General features: G+C 45.9%; 1 protein-coding gene and 1 long non-coding RNA gene across 15 annotated transcripts; one reads left to right on the plus strand and one right to left on the minus strand.

Annotated features, from left to right (window-relative positions):
• The first annotated feature begins 178 nt into the window (after positions 1–178).
• On the plus strand, positions 179–25,164 carry LOC130141229 (endoplasmic reticulum-Golgi intermediate compartment protein 3-like). 13 transcript variants are annotated; one of them, XM_056322003.1, is made up of 5 exons: positions 179–483; positions 1,779–1,826; positions 2,126–2,245; positions 9,062–9,118; positions 9,310–11,466. In XM_056322003.1, exons 1-5 carry the CDS (start codon positions 378–380, stop codon positions 9,438–9,440), a joined length of 462 nt encoding a protein of 153 aa, XP_056177978.1. In that variant the 5' UTR covers positions 179–377; the 3' UTR covers positions 9,441–11,466. The 13 variants fall into 13 exon arrangements, 3 of the variants coding, with proteins under 3 accessions (XP_056177978.1, XP_056177979.1, XP_056177980.1); XM_056322005.1 differs by lacking the exon at positions 9,310–11,466 and adding an exon at positions 24,590–25,164 and having other exon boundaries at positions 199–483; XR_008819024.1 differs by lacking the exons at positions 179–483; positions 1,779–1,826; positions 2,126–2,245; positions 9,062–9,118; positions 9,310–11,466 and adding exons at positions 7,251–7,415; positions 19,902–20,923; positions 21,829–21,889; positions 24,590–25,164.
• Positions 14,433–18,073, minus strand: LOC130141230 (uncharacterized). Of its 2 annotated transcripts, none has more exons than XR_008819027.1 (2): positions 16,441–18,073; positions 14,433–15,882 (listed from the first exon to the last, which is right to left on the minus strand). It is a non-coding gene; the product is annotated as an uncharacterized LOC130141230 (long non-coding RNA). The 2 variants fall into 2 exon arrangements; XR_008819026.1 differs by having other exon boundaries at positions 14,433–15,920.
• Positions 25,165–25,839: the final 675 nt, after the last annotated feature.

Genomic DNA, 25,839 nt, shown 5'->3' on the forward strand with positions numbered 1-25,839 from the left:
CTGTTCTCTTTCGTGCCCTTCCATTTTACGATAAAAACTTTCGTGACCCCTTTTCCCGTTCAGGCACTGTTGCTAGTGTTTTTATAAGGGGGGAAAAAAAAGCGTAAGCCTGGTCTCTCGAGTGATTTTTTTTTTTTTTTTTTTTTTTTTTTTTCTTTTTCGCTAGACTAGTGGAATCGAGAATGTTCGCTGCCAGAACTTCATCCACCGAGATGGGACGCCAGGCAACTTCCTAACGGGCCGTGGGCAGAGTTCCCCTCTTGATGCCGTGCCTATATAATAAACTGTGCAGTCCGTTAGCTAGACGGGCTGCAGTACCCAATTTTTTTCGCCAGGCGGCAGCACCGCGCCCGCCCCCGGCGGAGTAAGGGCAGCGCATGCGCAGACGCGGCTTGACGCCGAAGGGGGCGTGGCTTGCGGGCACGTCGCGGGCCGATGACGCAATCCGGCTTCGGCGCATGCGCAGAAGGGGTTTCTGGCAAAGTAAGGGCAGCGCATGCGCAGACGCGGCTTGACGCCGAAGGGGGCGGGGCTTCCGGCTTCGTCGCAGCCCGATGACGCAACACGCCTCGGCGCATGCGCAGAAGGGCTTTCTGGCAAACTAAGGGCAGCGCATGCGCAGACGCGGCTTGACGCCGAAGGGGCGGGGCTTCCGGCCTCGGGCGTACGGGCAGATGACGCAATCCCGCTTTGGCGCATGCGCAGAAGCCTTTCTGGCCGACCGAGGGCGGCGCATGCGCAGAAGCGGCTTTGACCCCCCCCCCCCCCTAGGGGCGGGGCTTCCGGCCTCGTGCGTAGGGGCAGATGGCGCATCCGGCCCGGGAAAGGCGGGTTCGCTCCCGGCCCGCGCGGCGCGCTGGAGCGGCCGTGGAGGTACGGAGCCTTCGCCGGGAGCCCGGAAGACTTTCGGGCCGGGACGTGCGGCGGCGCGCTCGGGCTGAAGGGCGGCCGGGGGCCGGCGGGCAGCGGCCCGGTCGGGGGGGGGGATGTGGCGGCCCGGCGCTCGGCCGCGGCAGGGAGCGCCTGGTGCCGGCGGCGGGCGGGCTGAGGCAGGCGGGCGGCCCGGCCCGGGACCGGCGGGGCTGCCGCCGGTTCTCGTCTCCCCGGCAGGGACGGTGGTCAGCGGGCTCCTCACGGGGCTGCCCTTTTCTGGGTGGGTGGTTTTTTGTTTGTTTGGGTTTTTTTGTTTGTTTTTTTTTTTTTTTCTCTCGGAGCCGCGCCGCTACCTCGGCGAGGAGCGGCGGCGGGGCGGCCCCGGTGCTCGCTCGTGGCGGCGGCGCCCGGGAGAGGGGTCGGCCCGCGCCGCCCCGCCGCCCACCCGCCGCCGCCTGCGGGCTGCCCGGGCAGCCGCCGCAGCCCTGCGCGGGGCTTTGTCTTTCCCCCAGCCGCTGGCCTGAGCCGTGGCAGCCGGCTGGGGCTGCCGGCCCCCGCGGGCCGCAGAGAGGCTGCCTCGGGGCCTGCGGTAACGCTGTCGCGGGGGGGGGGTGGGGGGGGGTGGGGGGGTGTGTGTGTGGCTCAGGAGCCTCTTCCCGCCCCTGCGAGCGGGCCAGAGCAAGAAAAGGCAGCCGGCAGCGGAATCCCCAGCCGTCGCCCCCGACTGCTGCTTTCTCCGCAAGCCTTTTAACTGCCGGGGAGGGCTGGGAGGCAGCGGCAGCTCAGGTGTCTGGCTGATCTTGTGTCGTGACAGTCAGCTCCGGGGCCGGAGCAGCCGAGGGGAAGAGGCCTTTTGGTTTGCTTCCCCGCGAAACCGGGGCCTTTTGTTTTCCCTTTGTCCCTAGGTTCGTCCGGAAGCGTCCGTCGACAAGTCAAGGGGAGCGGAACCGAAGGTCAGTCTAGATGTTTTTGCCTTAAGCGCGTCTGCCTTTCAGGGTAACACTTTCTTGGAAGTTGGAAACTGTCCTTTTTGAACACCAAACCAAACCCCGTACCTGGGAGGGCCGTTTAGTGTGCTGCACCGTGTGTTTTATTCCCTGTCGGGCCCTTGACACTAGCTGTACATGCTCTCCCGGTTTGGCACGTTCTTTACCCTGCTGGCTGAAAGATTCTGTCTTTTCACTTCCTCGGCTTGCCACAGGCCATAATAAATGTGTGTTCATAGACCGCTTTCCTTGCTCGCTGCTTTCAGATTTGAGCATCGATGCCATGGACAGAGCAGGAGAGCCTCAGCAGGAGGTAGAGCACAAGCTGTTTAAACAGCGCTTGGATAAAGCTGCCAATCGTGTGACTCCAGAAGCAGAGAGACACGGTAAGATGCTATGCTGTCATTCTTGGATGGATGCTCGCATAGTCTTTCCATCACCGTATGCCTGCTATGAGATTCATGGGAACAAGGGATGGCTGAATTCACAGCATTTTAAACACCACAAACTATTGAAAAGTTTATAGGACACAAGTCTATTACACTGGCAGATCAGACAAGCTCCTGTGTGTGTGTATATACGTTATACTCGGTACTTTTGCGAGGCAAGTCTTTGCCTGGTCCCTCTGAAATTGGGACAAGGACTCGTTGATGCGTTTCAGGAGCAAAGCTGCTGAGTGAATAGGCTTTTCCTACTAGAAATCAAGCAGCTACTCTGGCAAAACTTGACTTTGGTTGCATTTTTAAATCCTAGGAGGCTGAGAAATGGGACGAGCTGGTTAGAGGAAAGAGCCTCTCTCCGGGGAAGGCTCCGCTGACTTGACCCTTAAGCCTAAACTTGTGTCTTACTATGTTTGCTTTGTGTGTGTTAATGCATACCTGATTAATAGATTTCAGTTGATTTATCAGTTACAAGTTGGAGTAAGTGGTCCTTGGCTACATAAACCTCTCCTCTGTATTTTTTGACATGTTATGGCTTACTGTTCTACTTCAATACAAACTGGGAACGATTCTGGTAGTGTTGCAGTCTAACGGTAATACTGCAAGACTTTGTCTTTCTAAAACGTGAGGTCCTTGTTATCTGTTCTGGGAGATGGTGTAGTTTTGTGTATTGGCATGAACTAAAGTTGCTGATTTGTTGTAACTCAGATTTAGCTTTTCTGTTCTTAAAGCTGAAAGGCTAAACTAAGCCAGGAGCTGAACAGTGGGCAGGTACGAGACCTTCTGGTGTCACAGAAGTGAGGTGACAGCATTCTTACTGTTGTGTCACTTAGCAGCCTTTCTGTATTCAGAGGCTGTGGCATGACGAATGTAATGTCTGGGGTCAAACCCCGCTTTTTTGTACCCAATTCCCTGTTTCCACATATGGGCCTCCTGCCTTACTTGTGTTGCCAGTCTCCACTGGGATTACTAGGTCTGAACCGGTTGCTCTCGCTCATTATATTATCAACGGAGAGGAAGAGAAACTTGCAGGGAGCAAAGTGTCTCATCCAGGAGAGGCATTTAGAAAGCGATCAAATTGCATTGCATGCAACGAGCAATTTCTTCTGCTGTCTGGAAAAAGGATATGGCGAGTTTGATTTCCACCACACGTGTGGCAAGTTAGGTTGGAAGTGTCCACCCACCTTTGTGAAACTCTTATCAGTTTCTGTTAGTAACACTTGATGTTCAGTCAGTTATTTAAATGGCAACTATAGCAGTATTGTCTGGTAAAGGAAAAATCCACACAGACGTGGTTACCGCCGGGCTTGCTTTAGTCATGACTCGGAGCTGGGCCACCCCCCCAGTGGGTGACAGAGAACCAAGGGATACAGCGTAGGTTATATACGCTTACCAGATCATTAGTCAATGTCTGAAGTTTTTAGGAGTTTCTTTTGGTCCTGTCAGTTCTGTGAATCCATCACCTGACTCTGTCGCAGTTGATTCACCTGCTCGGTTCCAATCTCTGCCTCGGTTCCAAGCTCCTCCTTGGATCGTGATCTTCTTTCTGCCTGCTTTAACTCACACGCTCCTTCAAGCGCGCTTAGTCTTTGAAAGAGCAGTTCCTATTCACATGCACCAATTTTTCCAAAACCGCCTGTGTTTCTGAAAGCACCTGTGTCCACAGATTGATCATCTGTTGCTTCTCTGTTCTCCCACTGATTAACTGGACTGGGTTTTAAACCAGCCTTGGATTAGGGCTATGCTAGGGACGGGGCCTGGTTCTGCCACTTAGCTGCTTCGGCACTTTAAATTTCTTAGTTGAAAATACATTTTATCTAACATTAACCTTAAATTTAGTAAAGCATACCTAAATATTATGGAGTAGTATGTGGAGGCTTTTCCTGATCGTAGTTACATTCAAATAGTTAATAGCTTAATGATTTCTATGGTAGGTTGCATTCCGTGCTGGGATGTCATCTCATTAATTTCCACTGGATGACGATAGAGGATTGAATTTTTTTTATTTTTATTTTTATTTACTGTTTCGTTTCCTTTTAACATGGACCGAGTTTTCCAGCGTCATGTGTCATATCTGCATGCAAGTCGAGGACTGTGTTAACAGCACGAAACTTTGCATGTGGGGTTTTATGTACTGCAGTTTCTTTATAGTATCCAAGCTGTGTGCAGTACCTCTGGGTGCTCTCTGAGACAACTCGACAGGCAGCTACTGATTACATTCAGAAAGCTGTTACTAGTTGCTGTATCTTGAAAGACTCCGTGTGTTGTACAGGTGTTCTTCAAATGGCAGGAATCATGGCTTTGACAAAGCATAGGAATTACTAAGCTGCATTCTTCCTGATGCTGTCTTTTAGTGTAATTACAGGATCAAAACCCATACTGGTTGAATTCTTAATTGTACTCTCACCTTGTTTGAATGTTGTAAGCTGTAGAAAGTAAGTCTCATACAGTGGTTTAAGAATGGGTATATTTTTCTAAAATTTTTTATTTGCTTGATCATAACTACCATAAAGTGAGGTTAACGATTGATTCTCATGCATATTTCATACTTCCTAATTAAAATCTCTTTTTTTCTGTGGCTACTACAGATGTCTTAAATACTCACTTCTGTCCACCTGTTATACCTCCCAATCTCAGCAGAGAGGGTCCTGATAACATTTTGTCCCCTCAGCAGTGTCTGACTTATCACCTGCCCTGGCCTTAGTTATGCAAGAAGCCGCCTTTTCGAGGCTCGTAAGAGCGTAGTGCGGCAGTGCCTAGACAGTGAGCCTTAGAGGGCTTTTGTAATCCAGCAGTCTTGGTCCTGTCCTTCAGGATTTGTGAGTGGAGCAGCCTGGTTTTAAGGGGCCTCTTCCAATAAGAACCCATGTTTCTGAAAATTTTAGACATGCAGTTCCTTGGCTTGCTTATTCCGAACGCCAAATTTTACATACCTTTCACATTTGTTTTGGGAAAACAAAGGTCCTGTTTGAGTTTTCTGGAGGCATGTCTTGCCCTTTGGCAGGTTTCAGCTGTCACCAGCTCTCATCTCCTCTCTTAAGAGTCCCTCTGCAGCCTTCTGCATTTGTGCCCCAGCTGTACTGTGGCCGCGCATTCAACACACAGGTGGCACAGACACTTGCAGAATTGTAAAATCATGACAAAGAAATTCCTTGGAGATTTCTAGTAAGCCAGTGGTTCATGTGTGTGCATTGTCAGCATCGTTGTACTGGAGAGCCTAGCGTCAGTTTTCCGCTTGGGAGATTCCCGCTGTGATCTAGTTTCACAGCAATATGTAACTGTGTTCCCTACATACCTTGGGACAGGATTATGCGCTATGCACTGCTGTCTGCTATTTAAAATGTTGTTTGTGTAGCAGGTCCTGTATCGGTCGCAATTTGCTGTTTGGGTCTGCTTTAGACAAAGTTTTAACAAAGCCTTTGTGCAAGTAACATCTGATTGGCGCTCCGGCAAGGCTTACAGGTGGCTGGTTCTTTCTATGGAGGGCGTTCTTCAGATGGCAAACGCTACTCTGCTTGTTGATCTTATTTTGCGGCTCAACAGGCCCTGTGCATTCTTTCAGGTGAGCTTCGGGTGCAGGATGCGCAGATTCTGATACAAAATCATTTCCTTCACGTGTAGAACAGTTTCTGTGCATAGAGCAGAAGTACAAGATAGTGTTTCTAGACGTGCCTCGTCACTATGAATCCTCTTTTGTCTTAGAACTGGGGAAAGAAGAAGAAAAGGTGTTTGATCCAAATGCTTTGGATGCCGATCGCTGTGAAAGCTGTTACAGGGCAGAGTCAGAGGACATTTGGTAACATTTACATCTTCTTAGTGCTTGAATCGATACAGTTAATGTGGCATATGTGTTGGAGGTTTTTTTCCAAAATGTCTGTGAAGGTCCGTACAGTGAAATCCTCCTGAGCACCTGTTCAGAGAATGGTGAGAGCTGTTGTGTTATCGTACGCCTGTGCTGCGCTCACGATTGTTAAGAGCGTGCACAGTTAGGTTGTCTGTTTTGTCTGCGTGCCTGTTTAAGGGCAGTAGCACAAAGACTGTATCTTAGCAAACAGAACCTTTTCTGGGATTATTTGGTGTCCAGAGGGGAGCTGTGTAAATTATTTCACTGTTTTGTGAGCTGTCTCGGAATAAAACCCAGTTATGGCTTTGCCTTCTCATTTCTGCTGCAGGCTTTGCATCCTTATGGGAGCAAAGACCAGACACCTATCACTCAGACAAGTGATGGGTGTCATTCGGTGTTTCTCATTCCTTCTACCTGCAAATTTGTGTAAGAATGGATTCGTGATAGTCCACAGGTTCTGGACTATCTTTTGCTATTATTGTCTCTGTAGTAATTTAGTTTGTCACATCTGTCAAGTTGCATCCTTCCCCAGAGATGTTTCCATCTTGAGGGATTCACGATTCCAGCCTTCAACTTTTTGTTTTGTCCAGCACAACATGGAACAGAGACAGACAATTGTTTTTTCTGGTGAGCGTGACAGAGACTCTGGTGAGTCCAGAGGTAGAAGAGCAAGGAAGAAACTTTGCCATTAACTTTGCCTCCGATGTTGGCAGTCTTTCCCTAAAAACGGAGGAAGGGAGGTATAGAAACAGGTAAGATGCTGTGTTCACATGGGGAAGTTCCAAGCTGCTCAGAACTGTGGGAGACTTCCCACAGAAACAAATGTCATTTCTGCGGCAAATTTATTTGCCAAGGATGGACTTGGCTGTCTGAATGGACAGCTAAAGCCCTCTTCAGAATTAAGCGCTGCATTAAAACAGCTTGCGTCCTCGTGCCAAAATCTCAAAAAGTACGTCAGGAAGCTCAAGCTCCTTCAGGAGCATTAGACCACCTTTCAGCGTCCAGTTCCTGAAGTTTGCTGCTTTGAAACAAAATCCACCAGGGATTTGAGTCCTGAGCTGGAGTGTCTCTTTATCGCTGTAAAGATGATGTTTGTGCTCTTGCTGGTGCTGCAATACTTGTGACGATGTCAGAGAAGCATACAGGTGATGAGGCTGGGCCTTTGAGAACCCGGATAGCATAGAGCAGTGCAGGAGGGAAGGATTTAGCCAGAAAATGGAAGAGCAGAAGAAAGAGGGCTGCCGAGTGTACGGTTTCCTGGAGGTCAACAAGGTGAGAGATGGGTTTTGCCGTGAGCCTGTTGCGTGGTGTTGATGAGCGTCAGAAGGCACAGTCGGGGCAATCTGCTCTTTTTTCCAACTTTTAAGTGTTCACAGGACTGTAATAACCCCTGGGCTCAGCAAGGTACCTGTGCCTGTAGAGGGGTTCAGTAGGAGGGTCAGGAAAAGGGTGGGAAGGGGCAAATTCCCTGTTTCATGACGTGGGCTGGCTGGAGAAGCTTAGCTTTTTCTACCATCTAGCTAGTGAGTCTTTTTACCGAGGTTTCTGGAGGGGGAGAGGCAGCTTCTTTGCGGTGAGGTAGTCCCACCTGCCCTTCTAGTCTCAAAACAGAGACCACCGGTGGGTGCTGGAGATAACAGTAACCAACAACTCGTCAGCAGAGGTGCTGGGGGGAGTGAAATGTTCCCTTCTTTAGAAAACCAGTGGAAGCAAGACTATTGGAGTTGTCAAGGTTGAAGATGCTTAAAGAGATGTTGTTTGCAACAGGTGTATGAAAATGTAGTACAAGAAACACCAGATGACTATGTAACTACCCTATCATTTGGCAGGTTACCGAGCTCAAAACACTGGGATGTGCAGGTTACGTACCCAAGTACATTCTAGCAGTCAGGCCCAGGGTAATTTTTTTTTACTACTTTATTTCAAAATCTGGAGGTTTTTTTACATCTTTGTGTACTATTCCTGGAGACAACATTCTTTTCTGAAAACCAAAACAAAACCAAAACCAAACACACCCCGCCCTTTCGCTCATGAAGCCAGACATCGTGTTTTGAATATCATGGGTGCTGAACCATTACAGGACCCTGTGCCACAAAGTGTGGTGAGCAGGAAAGATTCAAAGGGGCGTGCTGTGGGTAGCAAGGGTCCAAGGGTGGGTGGGTGTCAATAGGGAAATTGCTGGGGGCCATTGTTAGGCACTTGGACTTTTGCACATCTCCATTCTCATCGGGTCAGCAGTTAATGTATGCAACAGGTTTGCACGGACATTCAAAGGTGTAATGTAGCATGTGACCTTGATGCATTGAAATCTTCCAGGGGAGGGTGTGTATGATTGCTAGCGAGTGTCAGGGAGGACTGACACCTAATATCCATATCCTTTTCATATTCAAGGTTAAAACTTTAATAACCTTTGTCTTTTGGGGGATTTTGGAGTGTGGGGGTTTTTTTGGTGGTAGGTTTAGTGCTTTATTTTTGAACACGGCTTGTTTTCATGGATGCATACATAGGACCGCTGTTGTTTATTGTATTAAGGGTTTTCTTACCCTGCCTGCTCACCCTCCCAGTTACTTTCTCCACTCCGTTTCTGTGATACCTTTTGATATTTCCTACAGCAGCAGTTAGTTCCCTCCCAGTAGACTTGATTCCTTCTTCTCATTTTTACGTCCGCTAAAATACTCTGCATAGAACAGTTGTTGTCAACATCGGTATGTGATGATGGCTTTCCACATGACTGCCTGTGAGGAAGAGGGGAAATTCACATCTCTTTTAGGACAATATTTGCTGGTATTGTCACCCATGACAATGAGTTGCTTATTGTCTATCTTATTCCGATAAAAATTTTAAAATCCAGCCGCCGGTATGACTGCTTTGTTTATGTAGATTCAGGCTTTTTAATGAAAGATTACTGTCTCCTGCAGGTAGCTGGAAATTTCCACTTTGCACCGGCAAAAAGTTTGAACAGTCTCATGTACATGGTAAAGTATTTTCTTTTCCTGCTTATTGTGACCTTTAGCTTCCAAGTGTTTCAGACCATTTCCTTTGAACATCTTTGCATTGCTATCTGTGGTAACAGCAGGACTGCTTCAGGGGGGAGGACATTGGTGAAATTTTGTTAGAGATGTTTAGAACTATATCGGGAACAAACAGAAAAAAGTGTTTTCTCAAGGTGCTGCCACATGGGTCTGGGAGAACATGGAGGAGAATGTGTCTGGGCAGTCTCTCGGCCTCACTTGTTCTACAAAACTTTGCTGCCCTGCTGTAAACAACCTCAGGTACGGTGTTCGGTCCAGGACCTGAATATCAGTATCTCTGGAAGGGATGTTTTGGAGAAAAGCTCTTGAGAATTTCAAGGCAATTCAGAACTTTCAGAGTAAAATTTCAGTTGTGAAGGACTTCGACTTCCTCAAGTATATATAAATACACAGTGGCTGGAATGACAGTGGTAGTTTACAGAATCATAGAATGGTTTGTGCTGGAAGGGACCTTTAAAGGTGCCCTAGTCCAGCCCCCCTGCATGAAGCAGGGGCATCTTCAACTAGATTGATTTAAAGAATCATTCACCAATATTCAAGTGAGTGAAGGTTATCTTTAGTCTTTATTGGGGATCGCTCCACCAAAGTCGTGCACCCCAAGGGGGTTTTTCAGTCCCCTCTTTATACAAGCAACTCATACCTATTCATTAACTTTCTGGGAAATCGTTTACATAATCATTACAATTCCAGGAACTTATTTACATATCTCACTAAGCTAGTGACTGTGATTTAAGTCCTTGTCTTTGCCACGCTGTATAAACAACAGGAACTTGGGACCAGATAGCCTTTTTAAAGATGACAAATCCAAGGACTTAGCAATTGGTACATCCATCATGTTAGCAATAAGGGTCCTTGGATGTTTCCCAGCTTTTAGATAAGCATAATTACATCATCCTTTAGATAAGTGGCACATCATTCACCATTCATTCCCCCCTTTTCTAGTAAATTTTGCAAATTCTTTTGCAACTACAAAAAATCATTATGCCTTATGATCATTCTTCGACACCACCAAACAAAACATTGAAGTAATACACATATTCCTAAAACTATTACAATAAGTATTATAATAAAAGCATATTTTAACCATTCCAAATTAGGTAACCACGAAGTCAGTTTGTCCCATATAACTTTAAAACTCCACGATAAATCATCTTTAGTAATTTCATGCAGGATCTGCACCTTGTTTCATATCTCATGGATCTCTGTTTAATCATTCCATCCATCAGATTGGGAACAAGTATTTTGCCCTGGGTTTCCAGGACATGCTCCTCCTGTCTTGTTTGAGCTTTCCAATGACAGTTATTATCACTTTTCATAAATATTGTGGTGGTTAGGCTTAATAATATTTGTAAATCAAATCTGGGACCCAACTCATATTTTATTATCAAATAGGCAATATCCTCCACCGTAGTCTGGCTTTTTCCAAAAGTCTGGCCAGGTAGTCCATTTGTCATCGAGATAATTCCAGTTTTGGGAGGCCACCCCATACAGGGGTGTTATCAAGCCTCCTTTAGGAAGAGAGGTACGTATCCAGCATTCCTTAGCTTTCGTAGCATTAACAATCATTTGCAATGTTTGAAGACTGGTATTGTTTACCCATGCTTCAGTTTCTAATATTTCTACAACAGTTACAATTAAGATCAGAATAACTTTACACAAATGTCCCTGATCCTTTTGACAGTCCATTGTGTCTCCGGAGATTTCTTTACGATCTAAAGAACCATAGTCCCATGGGTCCTGCCAGGGTGACAGCCCATGATTTCTCAGGAGCCTTCTTTATCCAAGAGTAGTGAATCCAGGCTGGTTATTCTCTTATCTTGACGGCAGTGAAGGTTGTCAGCAGCACCTGATAGGGTCCTTCCCACTTCTCTTCCAAAGGTTGCCCTGACAATGTCTTTATGTACACATAGTCACCAGATTTAAAGGAACGGACTGGTTAATCTAACCCTCTGGCCCTTGTTCCCAATACTCGTTTATTTATAACTTCTAATTCTCCCTGGAGGGTCTTCACATACTCACACAAATATCCCTCCCCTAACTGCCTTAAATCTTCTCTGGCAAATTGTAACTGGTATGGTCTCCCATATAATACTTCAAAAGGGTGCGGCGAATGAAGAGACGGGACGCAGCTTGATGCAAGCAAATGTCAATTTATTGTACAGAAGCATGCGTTTTTATACATTTTAAGAAGCTGCGTGTTTTAAACTAATTGGTTCTTGAAGCTAAGCATTGCATACTAGGCAATCCCTGATTGGTGGTTAACTACCAGCAATTAACCGCAAGGTGTTACCTTTCCTTGGCGCCATCCGTCTCCCACTCCCCTGTGCTCTGCAAACATGCCTCATCATGTTAATTGTTGTCTAGACAAGCTTGAGCACATTCCCCTCAGCTGACCGATTGCCACACATGGTCCTAGTTTCCAGCCCGCTCCTGCAAAAGGGCTCAAATTCTCCTTTGTTCTCGGTTTATTTCGTATTCTTAATAATGCCAAGGGAAGAGACTGTGGCCAAGTTAGATTTGTCTCTTGTCCTATTTTCACTATCTGTTGTTTAATTAAATGGTTTATTTCTCCACTTGCTTGAGGCCAGTAAGGGGTGTGTAATTGCCAATCTATTCCCAATACCATACTCACTCATATTATTTTGGCACAAAAATGTGAGCCTCTATCAGAAGAGATTGTTGCCAGAACCCCAAAGTGGGGGATAGTTTCATTTAACAATCCCTTCGTTACCTCTCTTGTTTTATTTGTTCGACAAGGGAAAGTTTCTGGCCAACCTGAAAACGTATCGGTCATAACGAATAAATATCGGTACCCCCCTTTTCTTGGGAGTTCGGAAAAATCAACTTGCCACTGTTGTCCTGGATAATTTCCTCTACTAATGTTCCCTAGTTTTATTCTGTTTCCTACATTGGGATTAATGCATTGTTTTATTACAGTATATAAGTTTCGCCCTATCAGTTTCTGATTTAGACTTATATTATATAACATACCAGCTCCCCAATGAGTCTTATTATGTTCTGTTAGGGCTGTGGTCCATATTAAATTGGGTGGTACCACTATACGGCCATCTGCCAAATAAGCCCACTTATTTAATTTTATTTTACCATTCATGTCCTGAATTAGCTTTAGGTCTCCTTTAGAATAGTTTGACTCCTCATCTGTACTTAGAGTTTGGATTTTACCGTCTGGTATTAAGGATAGTTCCTCCTTTCCTACTTTCTCTGCTGCTCATCTAGCCTCATGGTCGGCCAGCTGGTTTCCAGTTTCCAGATCAGTGCCTCAATGGGCCATCTTATGTTCTTCCTTCCTGGACGACCCTCTTATAACAGAGGGGGCCATTTCTCACATCAAGGTCTGGCATGGCACATGTTCCCACCGCTCAACGCCTACTGGGTTGCAGCCAACAGCGGAGCTCAAGATTCTTCTTGGTGGCAAACACAGAGGCCAACCCAGTCTTGCCCTTGACTATGGTAGGAGGCACCCGACCAACCTTATTCCTTGTACTTAGTTGTCAATGCAGAGTTTCACCTGCACATCCCATAACAAGTCACTGTCACAGCAAAACACACAGATTTACATTAGTAGAACTACTACAGAGTGTATTTTATCTCAGCTTTTATGCCAATACCCCCCACAGCCCCGCTGACCAAGGGATATTGTTTTACCTGAACTAGGCAGGCCTTCCCTTATCATTTTTACTGTAACAGGTAAAGCATTTTTTTTGCCTTACCTGGAATTTATTTCCAGATATACCTGGTTAAAGATTTCTTTTACTTCACGGAGGTCCTCTTTTCCACTTTTCTGTTGAATTAAAGATAAGCTCAAGATTTCAATCACTTGATCATTTTAAACTTTTGGTTTCATTTCTCCTTTTTTAAATGTCTAGATGTTCTAATAAATCTCATCCCAACAAAGGTTTTGGTGAATTTGGCATTCTTGTTTTCTTAGTTTGTACTTTAAAGGTTTCAGGATGTTTTCCTGGTGGCCAGCAGCTCCCACAACTGTAACAAATTCTTTTCACTTAAGTTTAACATCAAATAAGTTGTTTTTGTATTCACTAAAAATTCCACCTCTTTTTTTTCTACATCACGATTATCTAGTAACAATCAACTTGAACCTTTATCTAGGTCTATTAGATCATCCTGACAAGTCTTTCACAACCAACTTTCAAACATCTAAATTTCCCCATCAAAGATTCACCTTTATTCTCCTGAGACCCATTGCCTGCTCTAAAGGGCCCGATACCGGTCCTGTTGTGCTGCAAGGGGTAACATTGTCAGGTCCTTCTGCTCAACTGTCAGCAACAGCAACCCCCTCCTCCTTACCATCAGGATTCGGGGCAGGAGATGCTCTTCCTGCTCTGCAGGTTACACAAGCCTGCCTCTGCTACAGCACTTCTGTTTTAACTCTTTCTGACCCTGAATGCAAACCTGCTCCTTGTTGCTTTAAGTCTGCGTTCTTACATACCACGCCTTCGCAGGCAAACAGCAAACACCCTGCCATGCGTCCCGCCTGGCTCAGCCGCACCTTTGAGGGGCTACGGGGCTTTGTACAAACTCACCCCTATACTTTAACACTTTCACAAGGTCTTTGACTCTCCACACACATACCCCGCTTCAGATCTTACATACATTAGTACAAATTTTTTTTTATCTTACAACATGTTTCATTCTGGTTGCTCCACAGAAGGAACCACAACCTGAGCTTTTTTTTTTTTCCTTTTTTAAACATACGAAAATTTCAACAAGAACATCTTTCTAGTTTAGGTCTCAGTTTTTCCCTATCCTTTTCTAAAGCCATAATCAAAGATCAGGTGGTGTTAATCCCGCACTCCTTCTGTCACACAAACATCTGCACACATTACTTCATCCCACTTTTGTTCTCTACAAAGAAACAGCATAAGTTGTAAAATTGTGTTGTAATATAAGACCTCCTCCAAGTGGCCGTCTTTCACCATCACCTAATGTATACAAAGGCCACCAATTCTGACAATATTTTTAAAATATCTTTTTGTTCAGATTTCCACTGGGAATTCCGCCAAATTCTTTCCAATGCTTCAAAATACATCCCAGGGGTGTTTTGGTATTTATTGCTTGGCTCGGTCTGCCCCCCATCTTCCTAATAAGTCTGATATATTTGTCTACAATGTATTAGTTATTACTGAAGGTACCATACTTATCTCAGAACATACACCACAGTTCAAGACTTCTATTTAGCCTTATTTCTTGGTCTCTTTTTTTTTTTTTTTTTTCCCCCCCTCTCAGAGGAGATAATATATCTTAGACACTTGCCACCCTTTTTTGGAGTATACAGACAGCACCTACGACACTAAGGGCAGAGGCTAATTCATGCTTTTTCCAAATGATGTTAGCACTAATGTTTTGTCCAGTCTCCTGTTGGAAGAAGGGTTCGCCGGAGTCAAGAAGACACTCAATATGAGTTATGCATCTTGCTCAACTTTATTAGTTTCTAACACTACTTACATAGAACCGATACACATGCATATTCTTAAAGCAGAAATATAATCGGTTAGTAGTCTCTAAACACGCGTGGTTCTCACACCCCTAATTATCATGACTAAAATAAGCATTCTATCCATGTAGCTAATTGTGTTGCTGTGCTTCAGCCTTGTAGTTTGTTACTCCTTATTTTCCCATACCGCTCCCTATCTTTCTTGGCCCTGCACCTGCTTTCCCAGCAGCTGTAGCTTGTTACAGCCACGGCCTGTTGGCACAACATAATTACTCAGTCTCAGGATTCAAGAATAGCTCAAGACTACCTTTCTTATCTTCAGCACAGCAACTTCAGTACAATTCTGATTACAGGCCTATTCTAATACCGGGCCTGGATTGTGCAGATCTTCAGAGATTCTAAAGCCATGCTTCTGCAGCCATTCTTCTACAGTCTCCCGCTCTAATTGCTAATGATGCATTCCAACACTTCATAAATCGATTTTTCAATTGCTCCATCCCACTCTGGCCGGCCCCTCGCAGGGAACACAGACACGCAGATTGGGACTCCCCACTCACTTCGCAGTGACACCGCGTCTCTTGCACACATCACACTCTCTGGGCAGCCCTCAGTCACACAGGCAGTATGTTACACGGTACCCTGCACTTACATACAACTTTAGGAACACTGACAGTTCGCATTATCACACAAAGTACACATTTCAATAAACAGTTGCCAAAAAACAGATTCTAATTTTTTCTGGTCTTAAGCAGAGTGTTAAGTTTTCAGCTATTTGCCTAGAATTACCAGAATATTATTTTTTTCAACATACATTTCTTAACTCCAATTCTGAACTTGTAACGAGACAACACATAGAACAAACAAGACACAGAGCGCTATTTCAGTTGTTACATTCTAGGAATTCCCCAAATCTGAAGACAACCTAAAGGAAGTTTTTAGCTTCCCAAATCTTAAGACAATCAAATAGGGCTATTACCCTTTTCAGAAGGCGTCCCTTCTTCTAACCCTGCAAGAGAGCGTCCCATCTTTCGTCTTATGGGGTAAAACCAAATCTTAAGATAATCAAATATTCAAAACAAAGAATAAATATAAATACCTTTTATGCTGTGCAGAAGTCCTGTCCACCTGTGTGAGAAGCCGAGGGGTAGGGGAGTCTTGCCGACAGAAGATGCAGTCGGGGGCCCTGACGGTCCCCAGGCCCCTGGATTCCAGCACTGGTGGAGAGTTCTCCTGGCTGGCTCACCAAATTGATGCCAAAACAGCACAGAGTAACTGCTCAGAGTCGAATTTTGTCTTTTAGCAGCAACCCCCACCATATACTCAATAATTCTTTACACTATATGCACTTTAAAACATACAGAGGTTTACACTCACCCCTTGGATGCTCAAGACAATAACCACATATCAACTTTCATAATATACCTAATACAGAAATGTTCTCACGTTTCCAGCATAAAATGAGTATTATAATTATTATCAGTAACCCTATAATTATTAATCCTATATACACAGATTGACTTCGAATCATCAAACGTGTCAGTCTTCCGACCAAACCAGAATCAGGGTTCCGATATTACCTTAATACCGGAACAAATACCAGAACAGAATCAGATGTATACCTGTGGTGCTAGCTACCTGGCATACGCCATCCTGCATAAGCATACAATGATTTTATGTCTTACGGACAGCTTTACAGAGGGACCGGTCCCAGAACAGAAATATCCGAAACAGTACTGTTTAAAATATAATATTAATACAATATTTTAATATAATATTTTAATAAACATAGTACCTTCGCTCCGTAAGATGGAGTCCTTGTCTGCTCCTGCGGTGATCCAGATGAGACGAGGAGCCCCTCCAGGAAAATCCCTGGGGGTACCCTAAGGAGTGCCCGCTCAATGGGTCCCACAGGCGAGCAGAGGAGGTCCCATCTGGGTCACCAAATTGATTTAAAGAATCAGTCACCAATATTCGAGTGAGCAATTATTCGGCAACGCTGGATGCATGGGGGATCACTCCACCAAAGTCATGCACCCCGAGGGGGTTTTTCAGTCCCCTCTTTATACAAGCAACTCATACCTATTCATTAACTTTCCAGGAACTCATTTACATATCTCACTAAACTAGTGACCATGACTTAAGTCCTTGTCTTTGCCACGCTGTATAAACAACAGGAACTTGGGACCAGATAGCCTTTTTAAAGATAACAAATCTAAGGACTTAACAATTAGTACATCCGTCATGTTAGCAATAAGGGTCCTTGGACATTTCCCAACTTTTAGATAAACATACATACATCGTCCTATAGAAAAATGGTACATCATTTATCATTCAATATTTTGAAGTACTTAATTTTGTCAGTACTATTTGATGACTGTTAGTCTGCTAATTGGAGTGAGGAGTGGGGTGCTGGCTGAAACAGCCACAATGCCCAAAGCCTTTCCAGCACGTCTCTGCCTCCAGGCACCAGCAAACCCAGGAGCAAGGTCCCAGTACACAAGCTGGGAGCCCCAGCAGGGCCTGCAGGAATCTCACGGCCTGTAGTTCAGGTATTCAAGCATTCTAGCAAGCTTCAGCACACCCAGGTGACCTTCTATAACCATGAGCGTAAGAGAAGGTATGTGTATCCACCATCCTGCCTTTCAAGGTGGAAGACATCCTTGCAACCTTCCCTTACAAAGCAGCACGTGGACTCCCAAGGCAACCAGGCCACAAAGAAGAAACCTTCCCAATTGCCTTAAACAAGCCACCACCCTTTCCTCTGTCCTATGGACAGAAAAAAGTACTTCCCCCCCCGGCCCACCCCACCACCCCCCCATGCCAGAAGCAACACATAAGACAGAGTAAGGATGACACTGAAGGTCACAACTTTGCACTCATCTAATTACAGCTCTGCCAGGGTCCAGGCAGCAAGCTGTTTGATCTCACAGGGACTCAGCTTTTCTACCCACCAGGCAAGTCCAGCAATACTTCCTTGGGAAAAGGCAAAGTCACAAGGGCCAGCAAACAGCTCCCATCAACAGTGCTGCGAATACTATGGAGAGGCCTCTCTCTCCTCTCTCTAATTCCTGAGCAGCCCGGTATTTTGAGCAGCATACAGAGTAAGCTTTCTTAGTAGAAAATGATACCAAGTTAGTCTGGTAAAAGATAGGCACAAGAAGCATTACTGAGAAACCTTGTTACCCATACCCTTACAGCATGCTGGCTAGACCAACAGATCTTGAAAACACACACCTGTAGCAGTCCTGAAAGGCAGGGGAACCAGCATCTCAGCTTTGTGGATAGAACCCAGATGCAGATGATATTGCACAGGACAATTAAGGTAGAAGTTGATTATGCACCAGCTTTTCTCCAGCAACTGCTTACCAGCAGGGTCTTGTCCCATACGAGACACAAGGTGTCAAACTCCACGTTTGCTGCGGGCTGACGTGACGTGCCCAGCACATCTGCAGCCGGGTCACAGCTGCTGCCTCTCTCACCCACCCAAAACCCTTGCAGAGGGAAATGGGAGGGCACTGAGCATCCAGCCGGTACCTTCAGCCCTCAGCACATTCTGTCACTAAAGAAAAAAAGAACAAGGCATGGAAAATTATGCCCTGGCACCAGGACCTTCTTCCTAGAGGCATCCCTCAGTTGAACTGCTGAGAAACAAGTACCTACAGTTTCTCTTTAGCACAGCCTCAAGGCAGATGCCTTCTTGTAACCCTCCTCCCTGGCTGCCACTCCCACCTTTTTAATTAGGTGCTAATTTCTCCCAGACAGGCTCACAAGAACTTGCTGGGCTGCACACCAGAAGATGGTTTGAGTTTCATTTCCCTAGGACTAGAAGACAGAAATTTCCAACCCTCTTTGGAAACTTTTTCTTTCCTGGCTGGTCTCCCCAGCACAGAGAACTCCTTTTACAAATGATAGCTTATGAAAGATATATCTAGGATTAACTACCCTCCCCGGCAGTTAAACGCTTGCCCTTTGCAGTACTTTTTAGTGAAATCAGCAGTCGGAGGCGAGGGGTGGGATCCCATCGCCGGCTTGCTTTTCCTTCCCTTGCCCGCTCGCAGGGGCGGGAAGAGGCTCCTGAGCCACACACACCCCCCCCACCCCCCCCCCACCCCCCCCCCGCGACAGCGTTACCGCAGGCCCCGAGGCAGCCTCTCTGCGGCCCGCGGGGGCCGGCAGCCCCAGCCGGCTGCCACGGCTCAGGCCAGCGGCTGGGGGAAAGACAAAGCCCCGCGCAGGGCTGCGGCGGCTGCCCGGGCAGCCCGCAGGCGGCGGCGGGTGGGCGGCGGGGCGGCGCGGGCCGACCCCTCTCCCGGGCGCCGCCGCCACGAGCGAGCACCGGGGCCGCCCTGCCGCCGCTCCTCGCCGAGGTAGCGGCGCAGCTCCGAGAAAAAAAAAAAAAGGCAGCCCCGTGAGGAGCCCGCTGACCACCGTCACTGCCGGGGAGACGAGAACCGGCGGCAGCCCCGCCGGTCCCGGGCCGGGCCGCCCGCCTCAGCCCGCCCGCCGCCGGCACCAGGCGCTCCCTGCGCGGCCGATCGGCGGCCCGCCACGTCCCCCTCCCGGCCGGCCGCTGCCCGACGGCCGCGCCCGGGCTCGCCCGCCGGCCCCCGGCCGCCCGCAGCCCGCCCGCTCACCCAGCGCCGCCGCACGTCCCGGCCCCAAAGTCTTCCGGGCTCCCGGCGCGCCGCGCGGGCCGGCGGTGAACCCGCCTCCCGGGGCCGCGTGCGCAGCCGGAAACCCCGCCCCGAGGCGTCAAGCCGATCCTGCGCATGCGCCGCCCTTAGTTGGGATGGGGCGATGACCCTTGGTTTGGCTGACGTACTGCTGCCATCTAGCGGGGGAAAATGGGTACTGCAGCCAATCTATCTAACAGACTGCACAGTTTATTATAGGAATGGCATCAAAAATAACAAATGCTGAGAAAGAAAAACAGCTGAGCAGGTTTTTCTGAATTATGGTGACTGAACTGGATGAAAGGAGGAAGCAAAAATTCCCTTTAGCAGACCCTTGGTATCACCAAGTACTCGTACAGAATGAGGCCTTCCTACTTGGCTAGCACTCGCTAGGATAAATACTGGTAACAACTGGTTGCTGTTTCTGTCCCCTAAAGTCTGCTCTGAGGACTAAGTGATACATTCCTCCTCTGTGAATATCATTAACTGTATCTGGCTTCGCTTTCCTTTGGTTGTTTCTGTTTTTTAAAAATCATATTTGCGTATGTGAAAAGGGAAAGATATGATGCTTACTTTTTAGATTAATTGCCATGGCTGAAGTTGAAGAGTCCAGAAAAATGTAAGCTGGCTGAAGAAATGGGTTGACCTCAAAGCTGTGTCTATCTCCAAACAAGAGAAATCCTGTTTCTCCTGATGAGGAAGGAGCATTGTTAAATAGCCATCACATTACCACATCACCAACATATAATGCCTAATGTTATGTGTTTGTATATGTAACAAAATCATACATGCATTTATTTCTCGTTTGAGAATGCTGTCTATGGAGGGGTTCTCTGCGCTGTAGTTCAGAGACCTGTAACTTAGGCTTAATTTAGACCTGAATATACCACCTAGAAAAGAATCCAGTTTTGATGCAAAAGCAAAGGGGACAGATGTTCTACTTCTTTTAGAAGTTTCAGTGGCTAACTGCCTTCACTTAGATCTCAGTTTCACTTAGATCTCAGTTTCACTTTTTTTAAAATGTGAATGGGTTTAGTGTTAAGCAATAGGTTCTTCACATATGTCTTTTGCATAAATGTCAGTTCTTGTTAAAATCAATTTATAAAATACTACACCAACTAATTTAAGATGATCTCTTACCTTTCAGACAAACTTGAAAGAAACTTTGATTTGAAACTCTTGCATTGTACAACCAATTTTCCCAAGCTAAACTTTTATGCCTCTTCTCTGTGTTACATACCATTTTCCAAGAACTTAAGATTCTGAGAACTGAACTAAGCATAATATTCCAGCAACTGTCTCATTAATGACATGAAATAATGTCTCAGTTTCTGTTCATTACTATACCATACATAGATTCAAGGATGAAGTTACTCCCTTTTGTTATGACATCACACCAACCACCTCACCATTACACCTAAAGTGTCCTCAGTCATCGCTTACCACAGATATAGTTCCCACATACGAGACAATGGGCTCCACTTCATCATCCTAATCGGGTTTTGGAGTACTGCAGTAACGCACATTTTATTTGAATAGGCTTTACCTGACTGCTCGACTCTCACTAACATTTATCACTGTCAAACATCTCACAACTTGCAGGTTAGTAGCTGTTGCATTCGCTTCTATATAATCAGGAGAACTACCAACAGAATTCCTTCCTGGCACCTTCTTTGGTGGAGTTGTGCATGGGGTGTGCCATGGAGCATTTTGGCTCCAGCTGAGTGCAAAAGTCAGCGGTTCCCCATCTCAGCCCAGAAAGCAGGTAGCACAACTTTTGTGGTGTGCTTCACATGTCTACCAGGGCAGTGTGACAACTACCAACAGAATTCCTTCCTGGCACCTTCTTTGGTGGAGTTGTGCATGGGGTGTGCTGTGGAGCATTTTGGCTCCGGTCGAGTGCAAAAGTCAGCAGTTCCCCATCTCAGCCCAGAAAGCAGGTAGCCCTACTTTTGTGGTGCACTTCACATGTCTACCAGGGCAATGTGAAAACTACCAACAGAATTCCTTCCTAGTACCTCCTCTTGTTGAGCTGTGCATGGCATGTACCTAACCCTAACCCTAACAACCCTAACCCTAACCTTAACCCTTACTCTAATCCTAACCCTAACCCAAACTTGGAAAGACTGGAACATTGACTTGTTTTCTTGGCTTCCCGGGAGCCCCTGGGTAAAACGAGTTCTATTTTATTTGTTATGTGGATTAGCCACCTTATTGTTTTTGCCACGTGCTGTTCCATGTTTTATAAGATTAGTTCAACACGTTATAGCTAACATGCAATTTGCTACTATGGTTTTACCCGATGGCGTTAAACAAATTCGAGTAGTACGCCGAAATGTACAATCGACAACACAGATTATATAGTTAACACAATAACAATTTAATAGCAAACAAGAATCTGGGAATAATTAACTATTAACAATTCATATAACAATGTAGGCTGATTAAGAATACAAATAGAATAGCAAAGAAAACCTAAGACGATATTTTTTCGATTTTTCTACTAGTTCAGCGGCTGCAGCTACAGACTGCAGACAGTGTGGAGATCCTCTGATAACAGGGTCTAGGGTGAGTGAATAATAAGCTATTGGTCTCTCATAAGGTCCTTGGTTTTGCACCAGCACTCCTTTAGCTATTCCTTTAGCTTCTGCGACATAAAGTTTAAATGGTTTTTCATAATCTGGAAGTCCCAAAGCTGGTGCATTTACCAACACAGTTTTAACATTCATAAATGTTGTTTCTAGCTCCTCAGTCCAGGGTATCGGTTCCGGGTGCACATCCTTGGTGGTTTCCACTAATGGTTTGGTAATTTCAGAAAATCCTAAAATCCAAGGCCTACAAAATCCTGCTTGACCTAAAAAGGCTCTCATTTGCTTCTTGGTGAGTGGTCTTGCTATTTCTTGTATTGCTTGTACTCGACTTGGATGTAACTTCCTAGTTCCCCCTGCTAAGATAAACCCTAAGTATTTAACTTCAGGCTCACAAAACTGCAATTTAGAAAGGGATGCTTTATGTCCTTTTCAAAAAAGTTTGTTACAAACATATTCAGTGTCCTTTACACAATCTTCATAAGTCAGGCTAGCGATAAGTAAATCATCAACATACTGAATCAATATTGATTTGGCTGGTAGTTCCAAGTCTTGTAAATTCTGCTTAAGGATCTGAGAAAACAAAGTTGGTGAAGCGGTAAATCCCTGTGGAAGGCGAGTCCAGGTGTACTGGCAACCCTCCCAAGTCAATGCAAACAAATTTTGACTTTCTGGGTCAACGGGAATGGAAAAGAATGCTCCTGTAACAAGGTTTGCATATCTTCCCAATTAGGTTTATAATCTCAGATAATGCTAGATAAAAATGTTGCACATTTTTCAGCATTATTTCTCAAGCGCGGCATTTTTTCTTGCCACCACATTAGATCGCCTGGTTTCCAGGGTTGGTGAGTAGAGACTGCAACAACAGGTGGTACGTCTGGACCAGAATTGGGACCTGCCCTTGGGTTGGAGTGAAACTCGACCACCATAGGAAATTGTCCAGCTTCAAGAGACTCGAACTCTTTATCATACTTCTGGTTTTTCTCTAAGAGACTTGAACTCTTACCATACTTCTGTTTTTTTTCTAAAAACGCCAATAATAATTCCTCCCTTTTCATAGGTTTCTTAAAGGCCAGCCTTTTTCTTAAATCAGCCCATTCTAACCATAAAGACAAATAATTCATTTGTTGAGGATTCCTGTCCTCTAATATTAATCTCAAACACCTTATTCTGACTTGATCAAAAGTTCCTTCAGGTGGCCACACTTCTTGGGGTCCAGCCCCTTTTATTCTCGTCAAAAACGGCCAATCATCTTGGCACAAGGTAATAACCTTTGATTTCGTCAACCCTGCTGTACCAGATAGTTTGTTCCAATTACTTAATAATTCTGCCAGAGAAGATCCTTTTGGAATTGATGGATAACCTCCCATGTTGCAAGTTTAATCGCGATGGGTACTCCGAGGTATCTACTTGACTTAACACCGTACAAAATACAAGAAAAGGGAGACTCGAACTCACCAATTCTGTTGCCGGGGAGACTCAAACTCACTAATTCTGTTGGTGGGGAGACTTGCACTCACCAACTCTGTTGCCGCCGTCTTTTGTAGGATGTTAAGCAAGGATCCTTGCAATCCTTCCTTCCCCGCCATGACCTAGAGTCCCATCTGGGGTGCCAAAACTATAAAAGAAGAGACTCAAACTCTTATGGGTTACTCTAGGTTTGCATAGACCCATAAGAGTTTGAGTCTCTTCTTTTACACCAACCCTTTTGATTTATTTTGAAAACTGTGTTAGACGCAAAGTAAATTCAATGAACCACTTGACAACCAGTGAACAACAAATAACAATTTATTAACAAACATGAACTAGAAATTGAATAACAGAATAACAGTCCAGCAAAGTCTCATGTGATGTGGAAAACAGGCTTCTTCACTCGTGAGTCCAGCACAGTCCTGAATAATGTCGGGGTGGTAACTCCATCTGTTCCCTCCATGATAGTCTGTGCCTGGTCCTTGGTATTTTTCTTCACAAGGTGACGAAGATGAACAGAAACTAATAACCAGTCACATGGTAACTTTGCTGGAGATCAACAGTTTTCTTTTGTTTGTATAACAGTCTCTCGCACTCTGCTTTGGTATCCCATGGGTTCCACTACTCGGGGCGGAATGCAAGGAAGAGATCGCACTCTTCTGTACCGGCGTGACCAAAAACACTCACAGAAGCACATACTGATGGTTACTGTAGTCACGATGAGACAAAGGCTGAACAGCAAAACCGTACAGAGTGTGTCATCTCCTGCTCCCATCTTTTCCAAAATGATAAGGATTGTTTGTGGTGAGACAAACAAGTTGGTCCGTGACCCTCCTGGCCAAGATTCAGGCTAACGCCCTGACCAAAACTACACAATGAAAAATGCATGCGCAGCCACGATTTGGACCCAGCCTTAAAGGGGCATGAAAATTTACCCTTTTAAATGCCCACCTCTTGGCTCTTGATTCTTAACCTCCACAAACAAACCTTATATATGCTAAGAAATGTTTTATTTTGTTTTGTTACGTAATCCTGTTATGATAATGTTTTGAAATTAGCTTATGACATGTTTGAGTTTTGAATTGTTAGCTAACATTTGTTAGGGATTTATAGTTATTATTAGTCGTTTCTAATCACTGTTTGTTATTGTTAGATTGATAATGGTAAATGGTTTTAATGCTTAGATAGATTGTTAACCTTGTTTGTATAGTTGGCAGAATCTTTATCTCTATCTACGCCACCCACGGAGCAGCAATGTTGAGTCACGGGGTGGTGTGAAGGACGTTATTGGGACTGTGCTATCTGTCTCAACATTGCTGGCTGACCGCAAAACAACACAGAGACCCTGTGAAGAACTTGTCTACATCTTGCTTTGGCAAACCACGGATGTTTACCCAGACATTGCTGCATCTGTTCGACCACGAAAACCATGCATTGCCTGTTTTGTACCCTCGCCCCAGCAAGTACACCCAGACCACAGAGGATGAAAAATTCTCTGAAAATACGGTATGGGTGTTTGCACCACTGCCGAGTGAGGGGTGAGGCTATGCAAAACAGTTCTTGGAAGGAGCAGAGACTTCGGGGTGAACAGCTCTGGAACATCTATAAAAGAACTGTGACAACCAGCACCGGGTGGAATGCCCCACCTGACGTGAAGTTGATCTGGGCTGACAGGACCCCCAGCTCCGTGCGGTAGTAGCTATTGCACCTTTCTTTATTTTTCCTCTCTTTCTCTCCATTTCCTGCCTCTATGCAAGCACCATTAAACTTATTTTCTTTACGGCATTTGACCTCGTTTGTGTCTTAATCTCACTCTGGGAATCACAAAGAATCTCCCCAGACCCCACCATTTCGGGCCTGGCGATAACCCTAACCCTAACACGCATGCGCAGTAGCGTTTCTGGCAAACAAGGGCAGCGCATGGGCAGAATAGGCTTGCCGCAGCGGGTCGGGTTTTCCGGCAGCCCATATACGTTACGAATTCGACTTCCAGGCATGCGCAGAAGTCTTTCTGGCAGAACTAAAGGCAGCGCATGCGCATAACCGGCTGAAGCCCCGGGGCGTGGTTTCCGTCGGCGCATGCGTATTAGAAAACGCTTTTTACGCACGCGCGGAAGCCTTTCTGGCAAAACTAAGGGCAGCGCATGCGCCTAATCGGCTTGATGATACGGAGCGTGGTTTCCTTCGGCGCATGCGTTTTACGACATCGTCTTTGACGCATGCGCAGAAGCCTTTCTTGGAAAAACGAAGAGCAACGCATGCGCATAATAGGCTTGCCGCCGCGGGGCGTGGTTTCCGGCAGCGCACGCGCTTTTCGAAATCGGCTTTTACGCGCGTGGAGAAGCCTTTCTGGCAAAAATAAGAGCAGCGCATGCGCAGAAGTGGCCCGGCAACTAATTCGCCGGTTCGAGCCCCGCCGTTTGCTGAATTTGACCGGCGCCGAGCACCCGGGTTCGAACC

This window comes from Falco biarmicus, chromosome 19, assembly GCF_023638135.1.
Source record: "Falco biarmicus isolate bFalBia1 chromosome 19, bFalBia1.pri, whole genome shotgun sequence".
In the NCBI taxonomy this organism is placed as follows: Eukaryota; Metazoa; Chordata; class Aves; order Falconiformes; family Falconidae; genus Falco; species Falco biarmicus.

What these genes read in the sequence shown, in the direction of transcription:
- LOC130141229 (XM_056322003.1), top strand. Translation starts at nt 378, where the DNA reads ATGCGCAGACGCGGCTTGACGCCGAAGGGGGCGTGGCTTGCGGGCACG. An exon ending in CAAGGGGAGCGGAACCGAAG is followed by an intron (nt 1,827 to 2,125) that starts GTCAGTCTAGAT and finishes CGCTGCTTTCAG; the next exon opens with ATTTGAGCATCGATGCCATG. An exon ending in TCCAGAAGCAGAGAGACACG is followed by an intron (nt 2,246 to 9,061) that starts GTAAGATGCTAT and finishes TGTCTCCTGCAG; the next exon opens with GTAGCTGGAAATTTCCACTT.